Below are 26,008 nucleotides of genomic sequence, written 5' to 3' on the forward strand. Positions count from 1 at the left end.
CTTGCGGTGGCTGTGGCTGCTTGGTTGCCTCGGTGCTTGTCCGTGACAGCGAGCTGCATGCCGCCATGCTTCCCAGAGACGGGGACGTTTCAGGGCCAGGCCGCCATCTGCAACACACACAAGGGACACCTGCAGTGGTCCTCGGGCCCGAACTTGACATCTCTGTCTTAGGAAAATCCATTGATATTTACATGGCTCTCCCAGCTGTACATGGCAGTAATAATATTAAGCAAACTGTTTACTGAGTGAACTATATTTGAGGGCCTGTGCTGTATTATTCACCTCCCTTCATTCTGTTATTCCTTATTATTATTACTTTCAGTCCTCACCCAAGGATATGTTTATTGATTTTAGAGAGAGAGAAAGGGAAAGAGAAAGGTAGAAACATCAACATGAGGGAGAAGCATCAATTGCCCCCCCCAACTCCCCCCGCCAGCCCTGACCAGGGATCGAACCCACAACCATTTGGTGTACAGGACGATGCTCCAACCAGCGGAGCCACCTAGCCCAAGGCTAGTCCTTACTTTTTATTCATGAGCTAAGCAAGCCCAAGGCAGGTTAAAGAACTTTCTCAAGTTCATTTAGCTAGTAAAGTTGAGCAAAAGTTAAATATGGGTTCTTTTGACTTCAAAGTCTGTTCTTAAACCTATGGACTTTTAAGAGCACTTTTTGTTTTGTGTTTGTTTGTTTTTGTAGCAGGGGGCGGCAATTAGTATTTTAAAATTTAATTACATACCAATTGAAACCATGTGGAACAGAATTTCCAAAGCTCAAATCAGGATGCATAGTTTAAAAGTGAGTTTGTGTACCATTTTCTAGTGTGAGAAGCAGTCTGGAATACAGGGTGTTTGTTTTTAATCAGCTTTACTGATGATGTGTAACTTACAAAAAATGAGCCCGTCTCGGGCGGACGTGACGGTGATTTCCGGAGAACCCGTGTCCCCGTGACCGCACCTCAGCCGCCCCACAGTCCCCCGCGCTCCTTCGCAGGCCAGTCCTCGGTCCTCCTCTGGCCCCCAGCGACCACTGGACTGCTTCTACGACGACATAAACATTTTGTGCTGACATGTATAGGTTTGTGCAGCAGATTTGTTGAGGACCGACTGTGTGTGGGGCATATTCTGGACGGAAGGCGGAGCAGTGAACGCGCCACACGAAGCCCCTGCCCTGGCGGAACGTCTGCTGGGGAGAGGGACAGCGACCGGCACTGAACACCGCAGGTGTCAGACCATCCCCTTTTCCTCTCCGTGGACAAAGACAAGTCTGTGAGGAGAAGAAGTAGAGGATGTCTGGCATGGAGGTAGTGGGGGTGGCACAATTTTAAGCGGTGTGCCCATGGAACAGGGGGAAGGCGGTCCTTGGGCAGAGAGCTGAGGATGAGAGAGAGCGAGAGCTCTGCCTCCGTCCAGCGCTGCGGCGGAGGAAGTAGCAAAGGCCCTGAGGTGGGCGTGAGCCTGGGATGTGCAGGAGCAGCAAGAGTGCTCACGCGGCGGTAGCAGGAGGCCGGGGGAATAGGAGGTGAAGCCAGAGTGGAATAGGGAGGCCAAGGTCACGGAAGGTCTTTGTATTGGGCAGGGTTCTGCAGAGAAACAAAACCAGCAGGATGCAAAATAAAGAGACTTCTTATAAGGAATTGGCTTGTGCGATTATGGAGGCCGCCAAGTCCCAAGGTGTGCAGTCAGCAAACCCAGCAGACCTGGCTACTCCTTCAAGGTTTACAGGTGAGGACAATGAGCATGAACCAGCAGAGGAGGCTGAGAACTAGGGAACTAGGGAAGTGGCCAGGGAACTCGGAGGATGCAGGGTCCTAGCATCCTAGTGAGGCAGATCAAAGAGGAGGGGTCACACCAACACCGAATATGCCGACGGGTCAGGAAGAGCAGGTCTGAGACGTGGTCGCTGGATTCAGCAACCGGAAGTTTATATCAGTTAATGTCTGGGTGTGAAGGAAAGCACAGGGGCTCCGGGGCGAGGCAGGCCTAGGTTCAAATCCCTTTTCTGTCACACTCTGGGTGTGGTGGCTTGGGCCCTCCAAGAGGCAGGCGCCAGGGCAGGATGAGATGCATGGGTGAGTTATTGGAGGAGAGGCCTGTGAGAGAGACGGGGTGCAGGTCTGCCCCAGTGAAGGAAGGAGAGGGGAGGGCTGGGCACAGGGGGACTCACGCCGCATGCACCACCCCCTCCCCCCAAGAGTCAGCCAGGCTGCCGAGCGCTCCTGCTGATGAGTGGCCCCTGTCGGGAGGCGTCCCTCTGCGCTCGTGGTCGCTGGCTGGCGGCAGCCCAGGGGACGGGTGTGCCCATTGCAGTGAGGTGAGGCAGGTCGCTTAATTTTTTCGAAGCTTTAGCCTCCTTATCTGTAAATGGGGAATAATTTTTATGGTCTTGAGAAGTAATGGGATATTACATGTGAGGCTCCTGGTAGGAGGCCTGGTGTGACGTAGATACTGAAGAAATACTGATTCCTTTACCTTATAGTATTTGGCATTATTTAATTCTTCTGGTTAAGGAGTTTCTTTTTGTTTTGTTTTTAAAATTTTGTTTATTTTCAGAGAGAAGGGAAGGGAGGGAGAAAGACAGGGAGAGAAACATGATGTGTGAGAAACATCTGGCTGTTGCCTCCCGCACACCCCCAGCTGGGACCACAGCCCAGGCCTGCGCCCTGACTGGGAATGGAACTGGCGACCTTTCAGCCCACAGGCTGGCGCTCAGTCCACTGAGCCACACCAGCCAGGGCTGGTTAAGGAGTTCCTGAAAACATTTATTTTTCCTGATTATTTGGGAGTAAAAACAATGATATTTTATTTCTGTATACTGATTCATCTTTTAGTCCTTAACACTCTTTCTCCCTCTCTTCCTCCCTAAGTCCCTCCCCCAACCCATGTTCACTTTTAACCCCTATCCTTCCCTTCATTTTTAGGGGTGAGAGGAGTTGAGTCATTATGTCGTAATTATCTTGGAATCTGAGTTGCTCGGGAACACTGTGGATTGATTGTTAATGAGGACTTGGTTTGTTCTCTGAATATGAATTATGGTGAACCAGACCTCCTGGAAGATGTCTCCCAAATAAGAAAATCCTGCCTGTGGTGTAAGATCCGCTGTGGTCTGGTAGGGACCTCGGTTCTTCTAGACCCCCTCGGCCCGCTGACCTGCTCCCCGGGACCTCACAACAGTGGGGCAGTTGCCATCATCATCTCCCACTTTCCCTCCTGGCATTGTCTTGGGTGACAGACCTGTGCCTGCACTAGGCACCTTCCCTCGGACCCTGTCCCCAGGTGACCAGCGTGAAGGGGAATGCTACCTAGGATCACAGCACAGAGTCTCACAGAAGATGGTAAAAAGCCCTGAGTTACAGTTCTCCTAGCCTGCGTTTTCTCTCTCAGGCGTTTTCCCTGCTGTATACTGACGTACAGTTTCTCGTGGGCGATGACCAGGTTTTTCCAGGGCGAGCACGTGGGGCGTGGCAGGGCAGGAGGCCCCAGGCCAAGTTAAGTAGAGGGGCAGCTGCTGTGCAGCCTGGGAGAGCCAGGGTCGATGCCTGGAGGAGCTGAGGTTACAGGCAGAAAACCAGTAAAAAGAGTTATGTAACCTTAGGCCAGTTCTTTCAACACTCGGAGCCTCAGTTTCCTCTTCTGTAAAATGGGCCTATCACAGTATCTACTTTTGTGCAGAGTTACTCGGTGGAACGCCTGTGAAGGACAAAAGGGACAGGGAGCGAGAGTAGACAGGGAGAGCCCTCAGATTGGTGTGGGGCTGACACCTGTGAATGAGGGACATACACTCAATAAACAAGAGAGAATGTTGTTCTTAAATCGCCGTTATCAGGTGGGCTGTGTGATTGACGGCTCCGGCGGCCTTTTCTGCACAGGTGGGGATTGCCCAGAGTCCTGGAGAGTAGTCCCCCCCCCACCCCCCGCCCCCTGCTGCCACACAGCTGAGGGGACCAAGGCGTGCTGCCTGTTGTTGGTTCTCCATCTGGAGAGAAGTCCTGGTCAGCGATGAGAGCCAGATAGGCACAGAGATTTTTAACGGCTTGTATTAAAAGACACTTCACCCACTTACAGTATAGAATTTTAGGGCTTTGTTTCCTTCTCCCACAAAGACACCTGCCAGCAGTCACTTCCCACTTTACTGCCCTCCTCCCACCCCGCCCCCTGGCTGTAGGCAACCACTGGTCTGCTTTCTGTCTAGCGATTCCACTCCTCCGAACAGTCCATGTAAGTGGAACCCGCAGGGTGTGGTGTTTGGGACCGGCCTCCTCACACACCATGACGTCTTTAAGGTTCACCCATGTTGCAGCATGTACCAGCACTTGACACTTTTTTATTGCTGGGTAGTATTGTGTGGCTCTACCACACTTGCTTTGTTCATTCATAAGCTGAAGAACATTTGGGTTGTTTCTACTTTTTGGCTATTGTGAATAATGCTGCTAAGGAACGTTATTGCACAAGTTTTTCTATAAACGTGTTTTCAGTTCTCTTGGGTATGTGCATGTGAGTGGAATTGCTGGTCGTATGATGACTCTGTTAACTTTTTGAGCATCTGCCAAACTTTTCCGCAGGGACTGCACATTTTACACTTCCTCCGGGAGGGCTCCAACTGCTCCATCCTCTGCCAACACTGATTATTATTTATTATTATTATTATTATTACCATCCTCGTGGGCATGAAATGGTATCTCCTTGTAGTTTTGATTTGCATTTCCCTAAAGACTACTGATGTTGAGCATCTTTTCACACATTGTTTGTCAAATGGTATCTCTTTAGAAAAATATCTATTCTAGTCCTTCACCCGATTTTTAATTGGGTTGTTTGTCCTTTTATTGAGTTGAAAGAGTTCTTTGTATATTCTGGATACTAGAATCTTATCAGATATGTGATTTTCCTCTCTTTTTTTAATTGTAAAAAGAATACACATTTATTACAAGAATTCAAATCCTACAAAAAAATTATAACTGTTTACTCTTCTGCCACTATTCTTCCCAGAAGTAACTGTTGATAAGTTTAGCATATATCCTTGCAAATTTTAAAAAAGAATGTGTACAAACATGTAACTCACATAAATGGGATTAAATACCTATAGTACTACAACCTGCTTTTTCGCATAACAACATCTCATACAGCTTTCATGAGGAGCTCATTGCTTTTGTGGCTGCAGAGAACTTCCCTTTGAGACGGGTATCCCACAGATGAGGAAACTGGGGATCCGTGCAAGTCATTTGCTCAAGGTCACGGATTAGCCATTAGAGGAGCCATTGTTCCAATGAGATCTGTGTGTTTCCGAAGCCCCCGTTCTTGCCACATGATCGCACTGCTCCCTGGGACGCTGCCTGGACCTCCTCCTCCAGCTCCGCAGCCTCCTCGTCTCACCGCTGCATCACACGGTGGAGCTCATGTCAGGGGTCTTGTGTCTAATGTGCACATTCCAGGAAACACTCCCCTGTTTTTGCAGCACCCACACACATACAGACCTTTGGCCATCCTGAAAGGAAAAGAGAAATCAGAGAAGAATGCCTAACGATTTAATTCGGGCCGGGCAGCCACAAACTGCACTTGAGCAACTGCAGCTGCTTTTCCAGCCTGTCCGTTCCCACCGCCTGCTTGTTCCCACTGCCTGCTTGCCGAAGCTGCTGTCTTGGGGCTATTCATTCTGCTCGTTGAGTTCCAGCGCCTTCCAGGCTGGGCGCACCTCCGTGCAGTTGAGGATGCTTGCTTTCTCCTCCTCAGTGTTGCTTCCCTCCTGGCCTGTGGCTTTTGAGAAGCCACTCTTACTATTTCAGCTCCCAAGAGTGTGGAATGGGGATTGGGGGCTGAGGAGAAAGGTGCCACTGATGCCTATGCAGAGGCTGCACCCAAAGGACAGGCCGCTCCTCTCCCTGCCCCTTCTCTGTTCTCCGCCCTCTGTGTTCCGCGCCTGTTTCCAGAACCCGGCCATCGACAGCTGTGAGTCAGGCCCCCAGTCTGTGGCCGTTACCTGCGGATTTCCTCTCTCCTCCTCCGGACTGCGCTTGGACTGGCAGGGGAGCCGGAGGGGTGGTAATGAGCAGAACTTGGTGGTGTGAGTGCACTTCTGTTCCCGTTGCTACCGCTCGTGAGAACAGCGCTTCAGTTTGCTGGCACCGACCGGGGAAGTCTGGAATTCCAGAGTCAGACTGCCCTGGGCTCAAACCCCAGGTCTGCCGGGAGCTGGTGCGGCCTTGGGCAGGCCCCTCGGTCCGTCTGAGCTTCCCTTTTCTAACCCGTGAGGTCCAGGTAACAATGCCCCCGACGTCCTGGGAGTGCTGTGGAGACGTGCCGGGCTAACACGCTCAGGGTGTGCCGGCTCAGGGCCTGGCACCTGGAGAGAGCTCTGCAAGTGCCAGCTATCGGAGGGGAGCCGGTGACATGGGGACCAGTCGTCCTGGCAGATAGAAATGGGCCCTGACTGTGATGATACGGTTTCTCCTTGTTTCCCTGTCTTGCTTTCTTCATAGCACTTAGTGTCATTTTGTATATTTATCTGTCTTCTCTCTGTCTCCTTCACTAGAATGTGAATAGGAGGAGCCGTGTCACTTTGTTCACACGTATGAGCTGTTGTTCATACGTACAAGCTGTAGCGCTGGCCCCTGGGACAGGTCCCAGCGTGTGGGAAGGCTGCAGCGATGCAACCCGTGTCGACCCGGGCAGTGAGCGCGCACCCTCGCTACATGCCCGCTGCTGTTCCGGGCGCTGTTCGCATGTTAACTAATATCTTCACAGGTTTTTGAGGTGGGTGCGTTGCCCTATTACAATAGAGAAACTGAGTCACAGGCGAATGGAGTTCTTCGTGCCCAGTACCACACCGTAAGCAGAAGAACAGGCAATCTTCTCCAAGCCGGGGCGTGCAGCTGCCACCCTGTCCCCTCCCTCGGCAGGGCGCGTCACTGGTGTTTTTGTTACTGGTGGTATGATATGATTCGCAGCTTTAAAATAGTCAGTACCTACAAACTCGAAGTTCTTTAGTCATCATCTCTCTTATTTGCTCCCAACACTCACTGTGGAAGAAAGGTAACATTCACTATCCCCCTCCGCCCCCATCAAACACTTGAAGGAAATGAAAACAAATAATGTTTACTGAGCACATCATCACGTGCTAGCACACTTAGTAACTTAGTTTTTACAACAATCCCACTGAGTTAATGGTGCACATTTGACAGATGGGGAACTAAGGCAAAGAGATGACAGTACTTGCCCAGGGCCACCCAGCTAAGACACGATAGTTCTGGGCCTCCCACCCCCGCAGCCTGGCTTCAGAGACAGTTCCCCAGACGTCCTTCTTTGAGACTCAGAGAGGGGAAGGTCACTTCTGCAGTCGCCCACGTCCTCTGCGAGCGGCAGGCAGAGCTGGGATTGCAGATCCGTGGTCCCCACGCCTGTGCGCTTTTCCTGAACTGTCGCTCTGAGGCGAGAATCGCCTTCACTTGTCCCCGGACTCGGGTGTCCATTCCTTCTGGGGAGACGAGGAAGGAGAAGATGAGCGACTTAATCGCGGTCACTCAGCTGAGCGTCTAGAGTTCAACCTGCGTTCTCCTTCCTCCACACCGGACCACGTTTCAGTGTGGGGTGTCTGACTTAGCCAGGCCTCGGGCACAGGCCAGTCCTTCGTGGGCAGGTGGCCAGTTGTGTCCCCAGAGGGAACTGACATTCTGCTGGTGGCAGAAGTCCTTTCGGAGGCACGCTGCGGGGGTAGAGCAGGAGGAGTGGGCAGGTGGGGGATCATGCACCTAGAAGCACAGGAAGTCTGGCTCAGCTACACAAACAAAAACATTTCCTTCAGGCTCGCGGCCCCAAGACGCTGGGCAGCGCCCACCAGCAAACAATAAGGCAAGGCCTGCGCCTGCTGTCGACTGCAGGCTGGTGCTTCTGCCAGGGGGGATGTCTCCCCGAAGCCCGGTGAGGCGGTGGCAAGCCTGCTGTCCCTGGAGCTGTCAGACATGTCGGGTGGGCAGTCCCAGAAATGCAGCTGCCTCCTCCCTCGGCCTGTCCCCCGCGGCTGCTGTCGCAGGACTCGGGCCTCCACTGCCCCCGCCGCCTGCTGCTCCCTCCGACCCCGTTCTTTCCCTGTGCTCACCGCCCACTCAGCAGCCCAAGCTCCGAGTGACCGAATCCTGTGGCTCGCCCTCTCCCTCACCACTCACATCCTACTATCCCCAAGTCCTGGGCATTCTGCTAAAAATAAGAGTGCAGCCATGCTGAACTGAGCTTCTGCAGAGCACACACACACCGGCTGGGTCTCAAGCCCTTGTCACCGTCATTTCACGTAATCCCTGCCCCCGCGCCCTCAGTAACTTTCTCAGTCCCGATTTGTACATGAGGACACTGAGCCTGGAGAAATGGAGAGCGCGCTAAACAGTACCGAAGCTAACAAGTGGCAGAGCTGGGACTTCTGGCTTTAAAGCACGTCCTCTCCACCCTTTAAAGTCTTGTCTGAGTGACCAGAGATCCTTGTGAAGGTGAGTGCTGACGTATTATAACAGGTTTTTACAGTAACTGCCCAAGCTGCGCGTAGCTTCCTGTCGCAGACACCTGGCGGATGGCCTCGTACATGCGCCCCCCCGCCGAACAATAGGAAATACCCTTCCAGTCGGTGGGGTCCTCTGCCGTGCGAGTTGCCAGCGGGGCATGCCCTTGGCTTATTGCTCACGGGAACGTGCTCAAGGAATTCTGCAGGAAGGCCCCATGCAGGATGTTACGGGAAGACCCGCCTGGTGGAGTTCGCACAAACAAAGCGTGACCCCGCCGGCTCAGCCAGACCCCCGCCTGACGCGTGGAGGTTCTCTGACCCCAGCCGGGACGCTGCTGCGGGCGGGCCCTGAGCTCCCCTGCGCCTGGAGCCTGGAGGCCACCGGGCGGGCGTGTGCCCCGCGCTCAGGTCTGTCGCCGTGCTGCTGTCCTCACGAAACACAGGTCTGATCCCGCTTCCTCCGCCGCACTCAGACAGCCGTGGCACCCTCCGTGTTCTTAGGGACAGTCCCCCGGGACACTTCCCCCCCAACCCTGTTTTAGCTGTGGTAAGACAGACGTAAAAAAATGTTGCCGTTTCAGTCATTTTTACGAATCTCGTTCAGTGGAATTAAGTACATTTTCATCGTCGTACATCCAGTCTCCAGGACTCTTCTCATGTTGGGAAACTGAAACTCTGGGCCCATTAATCAAGAACTCCCCGCGCCCTGAGCCCCGGTCTCGACGATTGCTCTTTCACCTCCTGTGCGCGTGAATCTGACTCCTCCAGGAACCTCCTACGGGTGGAGCCATGTAATAGCTGCCCTTCTGCCTCGGGCCTCTTTCACTCGGCATGATGTCTCCAGACTCGGCCGTGCTGTAGCGTGGGTCAGAACTTCCTCTTTAAGGCTGAACGCTACTCCCCTGTGTGTATGCACCACATCGTGAACCCATTCATCCGCTGACGGATCTGCTAAGACTCGGCATGACCTTGAAGGGCCTGTGGGTGTAGTCGTGCCCTTGCCAGCTGCCCTAGCCTCCTCGTTTGGGACAGTCTCCTTTCTGCGCTCTGCACTGCAGCCACGCTGCCTTTTCCAGTCTCTGAGGAGCAGGACCCTCCTCCTTACCTGGAAAAGTGTCTCACGGAGGCCGTTCTGTGTGGTGGGGGGGATCCTCCCCTAGCCCTGCCAGTCTTCCTCGTCCTAACTCAGATGTCACTCTCATCTCCTCACTTTGTTCCTGGAGTCCCTCAAGGAGAGCTTGTGGACTGCCTTTCCCTGCTAATTATTTTCATGGGACCCTGTGTGTCTCTATGTGCTCCTTATGCCCAACGTGCTGATGAACTGTGCATGCGTTTGCTTCACGATTGCCTTCCTTGCCATGCTGTAAACTCAAGCGTGTCTGAAGCCATGTCCCTAGTATCTGGCACAGTGGACGGCACATAGCAGGTACCCAATAAAGACCTGTAGAATGAAACTGTACACTGGATGAACAAGTGAACACTGAAGAGAGGAAATTTCAAGGCTATATGCTGGGAGCATTCGTGTTTTAAAATGTACATGAGATTAAATTAGGTCTGAGAAAGTCGTCCTGCTGAAGCGTAGATTGTTTGCCCCACCATTTCTCTGTTGGAAAGAACGTCCATGAGTAAACTCTTCGTCACTGGAAGACGCCTCCGTGGTTGCCGCGGCGTGAAGGGCAGTCGCAGCACAGGCAGCTCACACGCCCTGATCGTTTCCCCTCCGCCGAGCGTTGCGCTGTGTGCTTCCAGGGACCATCTCAGCTGGTCCTCATGGGAACTCTGAGAGGTGGATGCTGTTTCGTTGTTTGTTTTCAATTTCTGTTTCCACACGACACGATCAAAACTCAGAAAGCTTTTTTAAAGGTTTTATTTACTTATTTCTAGAGAGGGAAGGGGAGGGAGAGAGAGGGAGAAAAACACCGATGTGAGAGAGAAACATTGGTCAGGTGCCTCTTGTATGTGCCCTGACAGGGGACCGAACCCGCAACCCAGGCACATGCCCCAACCGGGAATTGAACTGGTAACCTTTTGGTTTGCGGGAGGACACCCAACCAACTGAGCCACAGCAGTCAGGGCAAAACTCAGAGAGTTTAAATAGTTTGCTGAAGGTCCCTCAGCCAGTAAGTGGTGGCTCAGGGTAGTGGGGGTGGAGCTAAGCTTCCTAGGCCGCCCCCGGCCCTAGTGCCCTTTTCCTTGGTCACGGTCACGGAACAGCTCTCATTGTATCCGCTTTGGTTTTCTCCGAAACCAGGGCTTTGTGGCTACAGGAGAGTTTGAAAGCTCCACCTCCAGAACAGATTTGGCCCTGATGCACCGTTTGAAGTCTCACGCCCTCCTGCGGTTATATTTCTCACAGTGCTGCTCTTTCCTTTCTTCTGCGGCTGGCAAGTTTCTCTGCATCTCCCAGGCGCTTTCCAAATCCCAAGGCAGTATGAGCTGAACCTGCAGCGTGCCCCCTCCACAGAGCGGCTGTCCCTCTGTCCTAGCAGCTGTCAGCCGCGTTCCAGGCAGTGGTTGACAGTCCGTTTCCACCGCTGGACTGCGTCCCTGCAGAAGGTGGCTCAGGCCTGCCTCCTCTCTGGAGCCCCTCAGCCCGGCCCAGGGTCCGGCACGGAAAGCAGGGGCCGCAGCCCACGCTCGCTGACCCAGCGCAGGCCAGGCGCAGAGCGGGCGCTCAGAACCATCTGGCCGGGTCCAGGAGCCTGGGATGCAAACGAGCGCGCACTCACAGGACCCAACGAATGCAAGACGGAGACGATCGGACGTATTAATCACTGGTTTGGAAAGGCATTAAAATAGTTCCATAATATAGTATGTTTCTTTTCTAAAACAGATGTGTGCCTTGCTTCATGAGAAAGCAATTAAGTGTGTTTGATTAAAACATTCATAAATGCTATCATTTACTCAAGGCTACTATACGCTGCTGTCTTTATGGGTACTCCATACATGCCGTTCCTGCTTCTCCCAAGACCGTAGGATACGAAGGCGTTTTTAATAGCTTCACCTTGGAGATGAGGAAAGGGAGGCTCAGGGAGGACTGAGCAGCCGGCCCCAGCATAGGCAGCGTCTGCGTGGTGGACGCAGGAAGGAAACGGGACCGTCGGGCTTCAGAACCGCTGCCTTTCCACCCCCTTTGCTGCTCCTGGCCTCGCAGTGTAGGCACCTTTCAGCCTGGGGGAAGGGGGGGGCCTCCTTCCAGTGCCAGGCCCCCCGCCCGCCCCCCTCCCCCGGCTCCCCTCCGCACTGTACGCCCCACCCTATTTCCTACATGGCGCCTCTGTACCTGCACCCTGAAACTGGGGTGTTTCTGCCGGCGTCACTAAGTGGGCACTGTTGTGTGTGCAGACGGGCTGGTGTTAGCGGCGTGGTGATGCCACATTTATGTTGATAAATACAAAATGCACCTCATTAAGGCCACGTGACGTGTATTGTGACTTTGTTTTCTTTATACTGCCTTTTACTCTCTGAAGACTTTTTTTGAGCCCCAATTTACGTATGTTAAATGTATGGGGGTTTTTTCTTCATGTAAAATATAAATAAAACAGTGTAGTAAAGAGGACGCTGATTAGATTAAAACTTTTTCTTATTAAAGATTGTCTAAACAGTAGGATACCTATGCATTTCAAATTATATATGAAATACAAGATTGGAATACTCCTTGTTAGGGAGTTTCAGAGGTTTCCTACAGACCTACATTCATTTATTTTCTGCCCCTCCTAGTATTTCAGCAGGATTAGGTTTTTTGAATCAGTGGATCAAGTTTTAATTTTCCTGTTCCTTCCTCATACTGACATATGCTTTGGCAGAACAAAAAAGAGACCTAAACATGTCAGCATGATTTTTGTTCAATGAATTAAAAACCATAAAAGTAACAAGATCTGATCCAAATCCCTAAACTCCTGACATGGTGGTTTTGTCCTTTTCAGCCCTAAGCTTCATGTTACTGACTTTGAAAAACCTTCCGCCTGGAAGCAGGAGGAATGGCAGCAGTGCGTGATTTATGGGAAATGGATGACAGGGCGCGGGCAGCACGGAGCCGTGGGAAGAATCCAGGCCAGAAGGGTCTGGATTTGAATCCCGTTCTGCCGCTCGAGCCCACGGGCATGTTATTGAACCTCCGCGTGCCTCAGTTTCCTCCCGGCAGAATGGGGGTGTGGGAATCCCGTTTGAAGAGCCATGGTGAGGATCGGTAAGGTGATGCACGTAAAGCACGTAAAGCACCTGGCACAGCGTGGCTTACTCGTGGTAGCGACCAGGATCATTTTTATTTTGAGAATACCTTCAGTTAGCTGAATCCAGAAGGATTTCCTTATAACACAGCTGTCTACTTGGTCTTCAAAGCATATTCTTTTTCAGATTTTTCAAGTTTTCTTCTCATCCTATCAGGGAACAAATGCCAGGTGGATGCCACTGAGTCTCTAACGCCTGCCTGCCACCAATTCACGTGGAACGTGGACCCAGGACTGGGGATTGTCCGTACTGAGAATGACCAATTTGAGGGTCAGGAGCTAGGTGCTCAGGACGTCGTCGTCTCAAGACCCAGGGACAGAGGACTTCTGTCACACTGGGACCATTAGCTTTTGAGACAGGGCAGCCCGGGTTTGACTTTGTGTAAGACACCAGGCTTCTTGGGGTCTCACTTTTTCACCTGTGAAATAGAGTTCATAATCTTACGGGAGCCTCCACGACACGATCTCCAGCCTCTTGTGCTGTCACTCCCTCCTGTGTCGTCTGCGTGTTTTCCCACGGAGTCTCCCTCTGCCGGGCCAGTGCTGGCAGCTCGTACTCACTCTGCAGGCCCCGGTGCCGTCTGTCAGTCAGGATCGGATGGGCTCTGCTGGCGTAACAAGCAGCCCCCCCGACCTCTGTGGCTCACACAACCTAAACTTAGCTCTTGCTCGTTCTGCATGGTGGACACTGTTCATGATCGTCTGCGACCCCAGGTGATGGACGGTCCATATCCCCTCGCTGTTGCCAGCGGAGCCTGGTGCGGTGGAGCTCACACTGGCTCTTCAAGCTCCTGCCCTGAGGTGACACCGGACTTGAGACCAGATGGGAAATGCATTCCTCCTGGAAGGAATGAGGACCAGAACACCAGGGAGCAGACCCAACAACGTCCACATTTAGATACTAGTTCTCTAGGAAGGCCTTCCCTCACTGCCCCTCCCCCAACGCGGACAGAAACCGGTGAGGCAGCCGGGCTGCTCCCGTGCCTGGTGCTTCCCCACCTCCCCGCCCACGGCTCTTCTCACTCTCCATTGGCACCTTCTCCTTACTGACCGCTCTTCCCAGCTGAGCTCCCGCAGAGCAGGACAAAGGTCTGTCACGTTTGTCCTCGTGCCCGCTGTGCCCAGCACTGGTTGTGACAGGTGGCAGACCGCAGTGTGTACATGACGAAGAAATGGATGACACACCTGTTGGCCTGCTGTGCTGGGCTGCTGTGCTGATTAATAGGAACAGTAAAAACCGCCCCACACAGTTGTTGCAAGGGTCAGCATGTGACGTGCCCGCCCTAGTGACTGCCGGAGCAGGCCCTCTGTGTGCACTGTTGTTACGGTGAGGATGCCGACCGTAAACGTAACAGACATTCGTGAGGCTCTCCCGATGTGCCAGACGCTCTCAGGGGCCCTGTGTGGAGGTCACCGGTGCGTGTGCTCTCACATGTCACGTTGGGACTCGTGTCGTATCTTGGTCAGTTTTGGGGTGATTCTCAAGTCATTTGGTATAATGATAGTTAAGATTCTGAAGGTGCTACTTACTGGTTTGGGGGCCTTAGAGATGTGGAGATGATGTGCCCGGGGTCAGTGCCAAACACCACGTGCGTCATCTCCGTCATCTTCACACCACCGCCTGAGACAGGCGCCGACAGTGCCCATCATAACGACGGGACTCTGAGGAGAGGAAGCCGGACACATCTCTTCTCGCGAGTGGCACGGCTGGGACTGGGCCCTCGGTCTGCCTCGCCCCCCTGGCTCATGGTTTTACCAGTGCTCTTCCTGGCCCCTCCCAGCTCGCTCACCAGGGGCTGCCCTCCACCCTGAGCACCCCGTGGGCCTGTGTCGGGAACTCGAGGCTCACCTGCCGTCAGAGAGTGAGGTTGCAGACCGCTGAGCTAATGGACAGCGTGCTGTTACATTGTTGGCTAGCAGTTAATGTAGTGGACGATTTTATTGACCGCTCCTTTGTCTTTTCTCAGGGTCACCAGGGAGCACAGGGAGATGCTGGTGAAACTGGCCAAACAGAACACCAACAAGGCCAAAGAGTCTTTACGGAAGGTCCGCAGCAACGCGATGAATAAGCTGAAGAAGTCGAAGGACAAGGCCTCGGAGGACACCATTCGACTCATAGAAAAACAGGTACTGTTCCCAGCAGACGCAACGCCTGTGTCTCTGATCCAGGGAATCTCCCGTTCACGTCTGAAGTGAGGAAAATGAAGACGCAGGCCCCCGGGTCTTTCACTGATGTGGTTCTCGTTGGCTGGGTCTCTGGCCTGGGCCTCGCCCTCTGTGGGGCCCCGGGCGTGGGGAGCGGGAGGAGGTCTGTGGGTCTCTCACCGTGTGCCAGGCTGCGCCGGACACCTCGAATCACTTCATTTACTCTCGTTGCCACAAACAGCTGTGAGGTGGAGGCAGCGAGGAGACAGGTTCAGAGAAGCTGGACAGCTTGTCCAAGGCCACACTGCTGGCAAACGGCACAAACGGGACCCAGGCGCAGGCAGGCGGATTTCAGAGCCTGTGCACCACCGCGCTCAGGAGCCTGCGGCTGGCTGGCTGGCTGGGTGCCGAGAAGCGAGAACTCCGGAGTGCGGAGTGGTGGCGCTCATACGTGCCTTAAAGGAGCTGCTGGGGTGAAGCGGGGAGGGACGGGGAAGGCAGGCCACACGCACGGAGGTGTGGCGGTGTCGGAGAACGCTGTCCGGTGAGAGAGTCGGGGACCCCGGCTGAGCCTGGGGAACGGAGAGACGAGGCCGGCCACTGTCTCGTGTAGAAGGCCTCGTGTCCAGGTCTTGGAGTTTGCCCTTCACCACGGCCAGACGTCCCCACGTTGGCTGCGCCTCTCTGTCCGTCATCCACGGCCGCGGGAATGCTGCACGACACCCCATCGCGAAACTCAGCGATCTGCAGCGCCAAGCGTTCGTTCTTGTGCTCACCTCTGGGGGTCAGCCAGGTGTAGCTGTTGTGTGTTGGGTTCAGTGGGCTTGGCTCCGTGTCTTTTTTGGGGCTTTGGTCAGCTTTACGCATCTGTCTGTCTTCTGGAGTCAGCAGGCTTCCCAGGGCATCTTTGCGTGGCGGCTGTAGGCACCAAGGGCATAACCCCCACCACTCAAGTGCCTCTTTAAGCACCTGTTCCTGTCTCATCCCACTGGCCAAGGAAATCACACAGGCCCAAGCCCGTTGGCACTGGGCAGGGAAGTATTTCTCTGCATGGAGGCCCGGAGGAGGGAGTGAATATTTTTTGAACAATAATCTAATCTACCACAGCATCATACTCACTTGAGGATCTTATAAAAATACAGGTCTCTGGGACCCTGCTCTCAGAGATCGAGTCAGTGAGTCTGAAGTAGGGCCTAGGGGTCTGCATTTTTGGAGTAACTCCCTTGAAGTACGTTTCCCAGACAGTGGGCAGATCACATCTGTGTTTGTGAAAAATGACTCTGGTTGCTGATGGGAAATCAGGCTGCGGGGCAAGACTGGAGGCAGGGAGGCTGCTGCAGGAACCCTCCCGGGAAGCCACGGTGGCTGAACCTCAGTAGTACGAGGGGAAGTAAGGCCGGGAGATGAACTGACCAGCGTTCAGAAGACAGAACTGAAGATGTTGAGTGTGCTAAGGAGTGCTCACCCAAAGCCAGCCCAGCAACAGCGAAAGCATCATTTCAGTGAGATTGAACAGGCGAGTGAGCAGCACGGGGGGGCGGAGGGGGGAGGAGAGGAAGGCGAGGACGGCGAGGACGTCTGGAGCGGGCCATAAAGTGACCAGCTGCTGCCCCGCCCCTGGACCAGCAGGCGGAATGCTGGTCATAGGCTAGGACAAACAGTCACCCAGGAGAGATTTTAGACGGATTCCTGGGCCCTGCTCCTGTATTTTTGATTCCACGTGTTCGCCTAGGAATGTGTATTCTTAAAAAGTTGCCTAGCTAATTCTGCAAAAGCAGACATGGAAGGTGTGGAAGGGCACCAGAGTTAGAGAGAGGTTGCTCTGTCGCCGATGTCCTGAGGCCTGGGGGAAGTTACTGGACTCCTCAGAGTCCTTCCCCTGTAAAAAGGGACTTGTGATGCCAACCCTGAAGGGTTGCCCCACCCCGAACTGCTCTGAAGTGGAGCTTGGTGCTGGGGCTGCAGGGAGGGAAGGCTCCCAGCAGATGGGCAGGCGGCTGGACACGGCGCAGCAGCACCCAGTGGCGCCATGGGTGTTCTGAGCCAGGCCTCCGGAAGGACGACTTGTTCCCCAGGGGCTGCTAGACCCACAAAGCTCCCTTCTTGCCATCTTTGTGATCTCCTCTCACCCCGCCTTAGCTGAAAGAGGTTCAGAGCCCAGATCAGGCCTCAGGAGAGTCGGGGCCCTGGCCCAGCACGGGGGCCCCTTGTCCATCTCCCCGGGGGTTCTCGGTTGCTTGGCCGTGGTGGTGAGTCTGTGGCCTCGGGGCCTTCCGCCACTCCTCACTCAGCAAGTCTGCGCATCTGCCTCAGGGCCCAGGGCCCACGCCCGGGGAAAGGAAGGATGATGGGTAGCCGGCCCTCGGATGCAGCCTGCTGGATCAAGACCGGGCTGGACGCCGTCACTTGTTAGCACCTGGCTTGTCAGCTTCCTCTCAGATTAGACTTTTCATTCAGTGCTTGTTACTGTTCATTAATACTTGTCAAAGCGAAAGTCACTGTATTCATTTTTTTGTGATACGAAACCAATCCATGTTTAGTGTAAATTTTTTAAAAAACAAAGAAAGTAAAAGAAATTTCATCACCCAGAGACGACCATTATTAACATTCAGGTTATCTGTGAGCATATATGCAGTATTACAGGAAAAAGATCACACTGTGTGCATTTGACAATATTATGTAAGACATTATCATTTGTTAGTTCTTACTGTTATTGATAATAACTATTTATTCTCATGTGGTTGAAGTTCGAGTAAGGAAATATCCGGGAGACAGTCTTGAACACACTTCATTTTGTCCTTTTTTCCTGGTAGACAGCACAGACCTGGTGGTTTTGAAGTGTGTTTTTATTTAAATAAACATGCAGGGTCTGATTGTTGCTTTATCACGCAGTTTTAAAAATTTGTTTACTTTGTTCCTGATTAGCAAAGTATTATATGCTCATTGTAAAAAATATAGAGTTCAGAAGACTGTTTTAAAAAAAAAAGGGGGGAAAAATTCACCCCATAATCCCATATTGCATGCTAGAGCAAAGCTCTTAACATTTTGGAATTTTCCTTTATTCCCCTCCTTTTTTAAACTACATGGTTTTAAACATGATTGAGAACACGTACTGTACATACAATTTGTATTCGGCTTTTTATTTGCTGTTCAGCATGAAAGCCATTAGCATCTTCTCATGTCTCGAAAAACTCTTTGTAAACAGCCATTTCTGATGGCTGCAGAACACCCCCGTCTGTGGTCATAGCACCGTTCCCTTTCACAAGCCCTCTTTCCAGACATTTCGTTTGTTTAAACGTTTTGTTACTGTGCACAGGGTTTCAATGAATATTTTTACCCACGCGTCTTTGTTGAGGTGATTTCCCTAGCACACGGTCCCAAGGGTGAAGTTGCAGCGCAAAGGGGATGCATGCTTTTAAGGTTTTTGGTACGTGCTGCCTAAATCATTCATGGGTTTTTAGAATGTGTGTATTTTTAAAACGTTTTGGCTTTTCTTATCCCTAGCATTTGAACCTAAACTTTTTCATGTGAGCTTAAATTGTTGCTTGTGTTAGAAGTATTGCTTTTACTTCCATACTCTACAGGAAAGATGAAGTTATTCTTTGTATAAATCCATACAATTTTTCTTGAGGATAATAGGGCAATATATACCAAAATCCATACATTTCTGATTCAGTGACTTAGGAATTTACCCCCCGAGATTGTCCAAACTCTTATCTATAGAAGTGTCTGTTGATTCTGTATAAAGGTATAAAATTGGAAACTGTCTAAATTTTTAACAGTGGGAAAATAAGTTGCTTTCATTTGTTTACAGGAATCTATAAACAATTATAAAAATATTTTACAGATATGGTACTTGCTTGGAATTTATTTTTTAAAGGTAGATTGCATAACAGTATTTATAATATGATTTCACTTTTACAATGAAGAGTTTCATGTACACAAAGAAGGTTGGCAGCTTATTCACTTAAATGTTCATGGTGCTTATTTCAAGTAATGGGATTATGAACAATTTAAATTTTAATCTTTGTGAGATTTACTTAATTTTTAAAAAAAAATTTCCAAATGTCTTAAGGTCAGATTTTTCAAAATTGTATGATAAAAAACGTTGCATCTTTGGGGTAAGAGAAGGAAATGACGCTGTGGTAGGTTCTGTCTCTGCAGTCCTGTCTGACTCCCAGGCCCCTCCCCACCAGCCTCCCCACCCCCAGTCAGGCCGCTCTGCTGCAGGGGGACCAGGGTCTCCCCACTCGGGGCCCTGACATCTGTCAGCCTGCTGTTTCACCTTCGCTTCAGTTCGCTATAAATGGGCCTGCAGAACATTAAAGCACTTGGCAGAAACCACCAGTAAATCTGGCCAAGATCCTTTCACTGCTGCCTTTCCCTGAGAAGCCGAACTGCTCTGAAGTGGAGCTGGGTGCTAGGGGCTGCAGGAAGGGAAGGCTCCCAGCAGACGGGCAGGCGGCTGGACACGGCGAGGCCGGCGCAGCAGCACCCAGTGGCGCCATGGGTGTTCTGAGCCAGGCCTCCGGAAGGACGACTGGCTACCCAGGCCTGTCCCGGGGGTGTACTACGGGCTCCTGCCTCCCCTTTTCCTCCCTCTACTTTCATTTTCCTGAGCTTGTAAGGAGCAAATGTGGTGGTGGTGGTGATGATGATGATGATGATGATGATGATTGGTGGTGGCGGCGGTGGCACAGTCTCCATGGGGCAGCATACTGTCATGCAAAGGGCTCTTGCTTCGGAGTCAGAGTGGCTCTCCCGCTTGTCAGCTCTTAAGGTCAGCAGATGGCTTCACCTGTCTGAGCCTCTGGTTCCTTACGGTAACGTGGGAGAAGTGACGCCCATCTCACTGGATTGGTGAGAGGACCAGATCGCACAGCCTGCGGAAACGTGGCCGGTGTGGTCGCTGGTCCTCAGCAGTCCTTTGCCTGTTGGCCCAGCCCGCTCCCTTCTCCTCACCTGTGAGTCTGAATGCGGGACTGGGGCCGGCTGTGTTAGCCAGCCTGAGCCTGAGTCTGAGCCTGAGTCTGAGCCTGACCCTGACCCAGCCGGCCTGAGAGGAGGCAGGATGGCTGAGGCCCAGGCACAGGGGGCTCCTGGGGGGGCGGGGGCAGCACCACACTGGCAGAGGTCCTGGCTCAGCCACACCACTGACTTTTTCGGTGACTTTGAGCAGGTTAGGTAACATTTTATGCTTTGGTTTAGTCCTCTGTCGGATGGGGATAATGCCTGCTCGCTGCCTCACAGGGGTTATGTGAGGTTGTTGGATTCGCACGAAGCAGCAGAGGACACAACCCTCTGGCGTCGTGTGAGCTCCCATGCACCCGTCAGGCAAAGCGATTAAGATCCGTGATACATTAGAGGGAGATGGTGGTGGTGTTTCACATGTTCTGAGGATTATGTGAAATAATGCGTGTGAAGTTTCAGCCTGTGTGTGGCGTGTAGTGGTGGGCGATGCTGTGGGTGTCCCTGTCACTGGTGCTGATCATTGTTGTACAAAATCTGATAAAGATGGAAAGACGACATTGCTGGCAGACTGTCCCCAAGGGCACTTTGTGCCTGTAATGTGGTAGAAAATATTATGGGAAAAATATTGTGGTAGAAAAATATGGTAATAGTAAATATTTTCATTAATTAATTAATTTGAAAAGATGTCAGGAAGCGATAGTAAAAATCAGAGTAATGCATGCACATTTGCATAGCAAATAACCAATTTGAAACACGCTTGCATATTCATGACTTTGTTAACCGCCAGCTAATCTCCGAGCCGGGGACCAGCCTCCCCATTTGGTGGATGAGGAGACTGAGACTCCAAGTGGGGAAAGGGTCTGTACACGGCCACCTCACTGAGAATTTAACCCTTGGTACTCGTCCTCCCTCCAGCCCCTGTCTCTGTCCCCAGACGCTGCCTTCCAGAGGAGGCTTGCAGCCTGTGCTCCTGGCTGTCCCAGCCTGGAGGGCTGCTGGGCACCACGCCAAGCCCCATGCAAGGCAGGCTGCCCAGGTGGGGGCGAAAGAAGCATCGCTAGGGTCTGCGGTGGCGGCTGAGTGAGGAGGGGCGAGCCGCCACGCTGAGCCCCGTGGCTCTTCCCGAGGGCCCAGCATCCCGGGGAGCTGTGCTCTTGCAGCTAAAACATGTGCAGCTGCTGCTCCAGCGGGAGCCTGGCTGTCTCCGTGCCTGGGGCCAACTGCTCCACATCCTTTTTAGTTCCTACTCTTTCCCGTGCATCTATTTCTCAGTGCCTGGCCAAGGCCTGTGGTCCGCAAGTGAAGATGTAACTAAGATGTCAGACAGCCGCCGCGCTGCTGAACACAGATCCCGGGCACCGGCTGCCCCTTCCGGGCTTCCTGCCTCAGCCCCGGGAGACGTGGGAGGGAGACTGACAACTGGACCGCGTCTTTCACCCTCGGGGGGTGCGGGTGTATTGCAGGAAATACAGAAAAGCACAGAAAACTTTCATAATCATCCCTTTACTAAATATTTCCTGAGCAGTTGCCACGTGCTGGGTCTTCTGCTGGGTGTGACAGATGCTCCATGAATAATAGATTAGCCGTCTTCCCGCCACTGAACGCTAATCGCTATTAATATTTTGACAGGTTTCTTCCTAGCCTTCAAAATGTGCATAACTTTTTACATGTTTGAGATTGTTTCTGCTATGTATACATATACACAATTTTATATGCTGCTTTTCCTTTAATTCAGGGGTGACATAAGCATGTTTCCATGATATTATAAATAATGCCTTGAAGCGTTCTTTTTTTCATGACCACAAAAGCAGCCCCTGCTTGTTATAAAACAGTCAAACCTTCGAACGTTTCAGAAACGCATACTGGAATGTTATTCAGATTTATACCCTCTCCATGAGAAATGGATAATCTTCACCCTTTTTAATGTCTACATGTATCCAGCTACTTACCCATTCTTTCATTTTAGATTTTCTGATTTTTCATTATTAAAAGTAAAGCTTAGATAAATATCTTTGTATATAGAGGTTAGATTTTTTTTTCAGACCCCACTCGTGTGGTAAGTTCCCTGTTGAGAGAATTCGGGGTTAAAAATGGCACAAACGTTTGCCTCAGCCTGAATCCCTATGACGATCTGTGAACTCACCCATTTCACCGTGGCTTCCTGGCACCAAATATTGTAATTAAAAACCACAACATCAAATTTTGTTAACTCTGATGACTGAATTATGTCTTGTTTGAATTTCCATTTCTTCAGTGTTTATTGAATTTTCCATGTTTGTTAACCAGATGTACTTCATCTTTTTTCAAGACTTTTTTCCTGCTTAACTATTGGGATCTTAATATTCTCTTCAACAAACAGCAGAGTGTCTGAGGTGCAGGAAATTCTAGAAGTTCATGAAGGTCCCATAAGGCTGGCTTCTCTGTACTCTATCTAGACTGAAAGTTAAGAACTTGGGGCTGGGAAGTCAGACTACCCAGGATTAACTTTGGTTCTTGCTACTTTCTCATCGTGTATCTGGAACAGGTGGTCCGACCGCCTCAGTGCCCTCGCCTGTGAAATGGGGATAGTAACAGCGTGTCTCGGGGTGGCTGCCAGGAGTCAGCAGGATGGGGCCTGGCCGGGACTCGATGGGTGTGAGCTTCTGCCGCCGTCATCCTTCCCCATATAACCTTTTCCTAGTTCCGGAATATCCCCACCCCCACCCCCCCGCCCCCTTTCCAGCCTGGTTTATCAGGCCGTCTCCCTTTGTGTTTCCGCAGATCAGCCAAATGGCCGATGACACGGTCACAGAGCTGGACAGGCACCTGGCGGTGAAGACCAAGGAACTCCTCGGATGACAGTCCACGGGGCGTCTCTGGTGGCTCCCCTGGGTGACAGATGGCCATCTCTCTGCCCGTCCACAGGGATGGCCGTCACCATGTCCTTGTCAGTCCTCCCGGGGCCATGCCTTCCAGGGGGACACCCACCCGGACTCGTTTATCCCCTTCCTGCTGCCCCCCCTCCAGCCGCTCTCCTCTGGGCCCTCCGGCATGGGTGGGCCTCTGGAGAGGGCCTGTGGCTGACAGACAGACGGCCTTCACCCAGGGCAGGGCGTCTGCCTTGACCGTGACACCTCCAGATGCTTGGGGCCTCTGGCAGGCACGGTGCTGACTGCTGTCCCAGGAGCCTCCTTTTCAAACAATCAGTTGGGCCCTGTCCCCAGCGTTACGCTCTGCTTGGGCTGGTGTGGGCCTTCACCTGTCACTGGGTGGCTTTGTTAGAGGCCGATCTTCACCAAACAATAAAGGGAAAATGAGTTGGAAAGAATAACAACCACAAAGGAAATGATTGAGTCAGTCTGGGTTAACGATTCCCGAGGACCTGCGCGTAAAGCAGCCAGAATGACGCTCTGCCCTCTGAGCTGCCTTTGCACACGCCCCTTCCGCTGCCTGGACCCTGCCTCCAGGCCTCACCTGGCCGGCCGTGCTCCGCCTTCACGGCGCAGCTGGGCCAGTGCTTCCTCCGAGTCTCCCTTTTCCGCCGGCTGTGGACCCCTGCTCTTATTGCCTGTCACACGCTGTCTGCTGTTCTCATCTGCACCTTAATTGTTCTTTTTGACAATTAGTCTGTATATTTTCCGCATCCTCAGAACTTGACATAATGCCTGAAACGCGATAGGCACTCAGTTACAAATGAATGGTGCATAGCATTTGCGCAACAAATGCTGACTTCTCCTTTCTTTCCAGTCTTCACACTACTCCACTATTTTCCGCTCTTGCTCTGTCCTCGATATGTGCTTGGCAATGAGACACCTTTCCCCCAGGGTCTGCCTGTTGGTGGCAGGCAAGTAGTGTGTTGTGGCTTATCTTTGGGTACTGGGTGAAGTTAGTTTTTTCCCCCTGATAATTTTTCTTTTAACCATTTATTTGTTCATTCATTCATTCATTCATAATATAGCCATGATGAGCTAGAAATAATCCTTGGCAATATTTTTTATCTTCCCAGTACACTTGCAAGGTGTGTATTAAGTCCATTTTACAAATAGGAAAACTGAGACCTAACAGTATTAGGTCATTTGCCCAAAGCAGCAAAGTCAGTAAGAGGGCATCACTCTTGATGGGCAGCCTCCTTGCACAGAGCGGGAAGCACTCAGTGAGGTGCGGCCTCCTGCCCAGGGTTCCGCAGCCAGCACGCGGCAGAGCCAGATTCAGGCTGAGGCCTGACCCACGCGGTGGCGTGTGCTCCACCCGCCACGTCCCGCCGCCTCCACAGACATTCAGGGGGCCCCAGCTCTGTGCCAGGTACGGGGTGCTGCATGCTGGGAAGACAGAAACGGGCAAGACGTGACCCCTGTCTTTGAGGGTGCATGGAGCATCAGACCAACTTGCTCTTCGTAATGTCCTGGGTGGAAGGTAAGAAGTTCATCCCCGTCTGCCAAGCATCTGCCTTTAGAACGGTACCCACTCCGGCAGCAGGCCATGATCCTTTGAAGCAGCACCAGCTTCTCCGATGTCTGACGTCTGTCTCCTCTGGGGCTCCGTTCCCGGAGGGAGTAGGGGTGCACTTCGCCCTCTGCTTGCACTGGTGGAGCAGCCTGCACGGCCCTGCGTGGCGGCCAGTGGGGACTCAAGGGCAAGGTTAGGGCGAAGGTGGAAGAAGCTGACCCCGTGTCCTGCCCTGCTCACCTGTACCCTGTTCCCCAGCCCTGAGTAGCCATCACACGACTAGAAGTCAGCTGAAGGAAGAACAGGGTCGGAAAGAGCAATCGAGGCGCCTTTTGGGGGGCAAACCACATGGCGAGGGCTCTGCAAGTCTTCCGTGAGTGGCTGAAATCCCCCACTCACTGCAAATGTGCTTCTCTAAGATGCAGGATTTTTTAATAAACAGAGGAAATGATAAATTATGTTGTAACTCCACTCCAAAGGCATTTGGTTCTTAACAGCCAAATCCTCTGTAGTCTTTAAATAAACAAAAACTTATTTGGTGAGCAGACGGGGGGGAAATTGAAAGATTTTCTGTACTTGGGCTCCACATGTCAACAATTTCTCTCCCGTGTGTATGTTGGCCAAAGCCGTGCATCATGATAAATGAAGAAAGGAAAACCTCAGGCCCAGGGCCGTCAGACGGCTCAGCAAATGGCTTTCAGCTGATGGCTCTGTTTCAGTTGACATTTATCAAAGAGTTTCCCTGCGACTCCGTGTGGCAGGGACGGGAGCGAGACTGCCTCTTCGGATGTGCTGAGCAGTGAGTGACCTGGAGCCGCTCGTGTTGCCTCTCGCCCTCCTTCCGTCTCCATCTCGTCCAAAGGCGAAAGCTGGGCATGGAACTGCTCGTGCTTGCCAGAGGAATTCGCCGCCTCCTCTGTTTGGTTCCTCAGCTTTCACAGTCTCACGCCAGAGAGAATTCAGGAATTTTTCCCCCCAGTTTGTTATCTTCTTCCTTTGCTGTAGGCATGCACGTGTGTGTGTGTTGGAATTTATAAGAAACTGGGATGTTAAAAATTAGAAGAAGTCCCCAATCTTACTCCCCTTTAAAAATTGGAAGTGTAGCCTTCCAGACCTTTCTCTGCATGTATAATTTTTTTTAAGTGGGGAGGAAAGCTGTTCCTATTCTGAAGCTTGCTTGGCTTTACGCGACAACATAGCCATCTGTCTGCCCGTGTGTGAACATGTGGACACAAGTTACTCTTTTTCGTTGCAGTGTAGTGTTCCACGATTTGGATGCACCATAACTTACTTCACTATTGCCTCTGTATGATATTTTAAAAAAATCATTTTAAATGCATAGAGGATGTTTCTATTTAAAGTGTGTATGTGTGTGTGTGTTTTAAATAAGAAAGAACCCCTGACTTCTGACCAAGATGGAGGCTTAGGTAGACACACTGTGCCTCCTTGCACAACCAAAAGAAGGACAACAACAATTTAAAAACAGGCAACAACCAGAACTGACAGAAAATTGGACTGTCTGGAAGTCTGACAACCAAGGAGTTAAAGAAGAAACATCCATCCAGGCGGGCAGCCGGGTGGAGAGGACTCACCACAAAGCAGCGGCTGGCGGACCCAGCAAGGCAGCGGCTGGTGGAGCCGGCGGTCCCACGTTCTCGTGCGGATAAACGGGAAGGAACACCTGGAGAGTGAAATAGACTTTGCAGCCTGGGGCCCCCGTGCAGGGAAAATACAGCCTCAAACCACTGATTGAAAACACC

The 26,008-nt window shown here is 51.9% G+C and overlaps 1 protein-coding gene across 2 annotated transcripts in view; it reads left to right on the forward strand.

The window, feature by feature from the left end:
• The window catches only part of MRRF (mitochondrial ribosome recycling factor), a 50,784-nt gene extending 25,123 nt beyond the window's left edge, over positions 1–25,661 (forward strand). For both annotated transcript variants that reach the window (XM_045840374.1, XM_045840375.1), the window contains exons 6-7: positions 14,675–14,834; positions 22,584–25,661. In XM_045840374.1, coding sequence (XP_045696330.1) covers positions 14,675–14,834; positions 22,584–22,661 — 238 coding nt within the window. In that variant the 3' untranslated portion in view covers positions 22,662–25,661. The remainder of the gene's footprint in view (positions 1–14,674; positions 14,835–22,583) is intronic.
• The last annotated feature ends 347 nt before the right edge of the window (positions 25,662–26,008 follow it).

The sequence above is a fragment of the Phyllostomus hastatus genome, unplaced genomic scaffold (genome assembly GCF_019186645.2).
Source record: "Phyllostomus hastatus isolate PE091 unplaced genomic scaffold, TTU_PhHast_1.1 phas_contig_34, whole genome shotgun sequence".
NCBI lineage: Eukaryota > Metazoa > Chordata > Mammalia > Chiroptera > Phyllostomidae > Phyllostomus > Phyllostomus hastatus.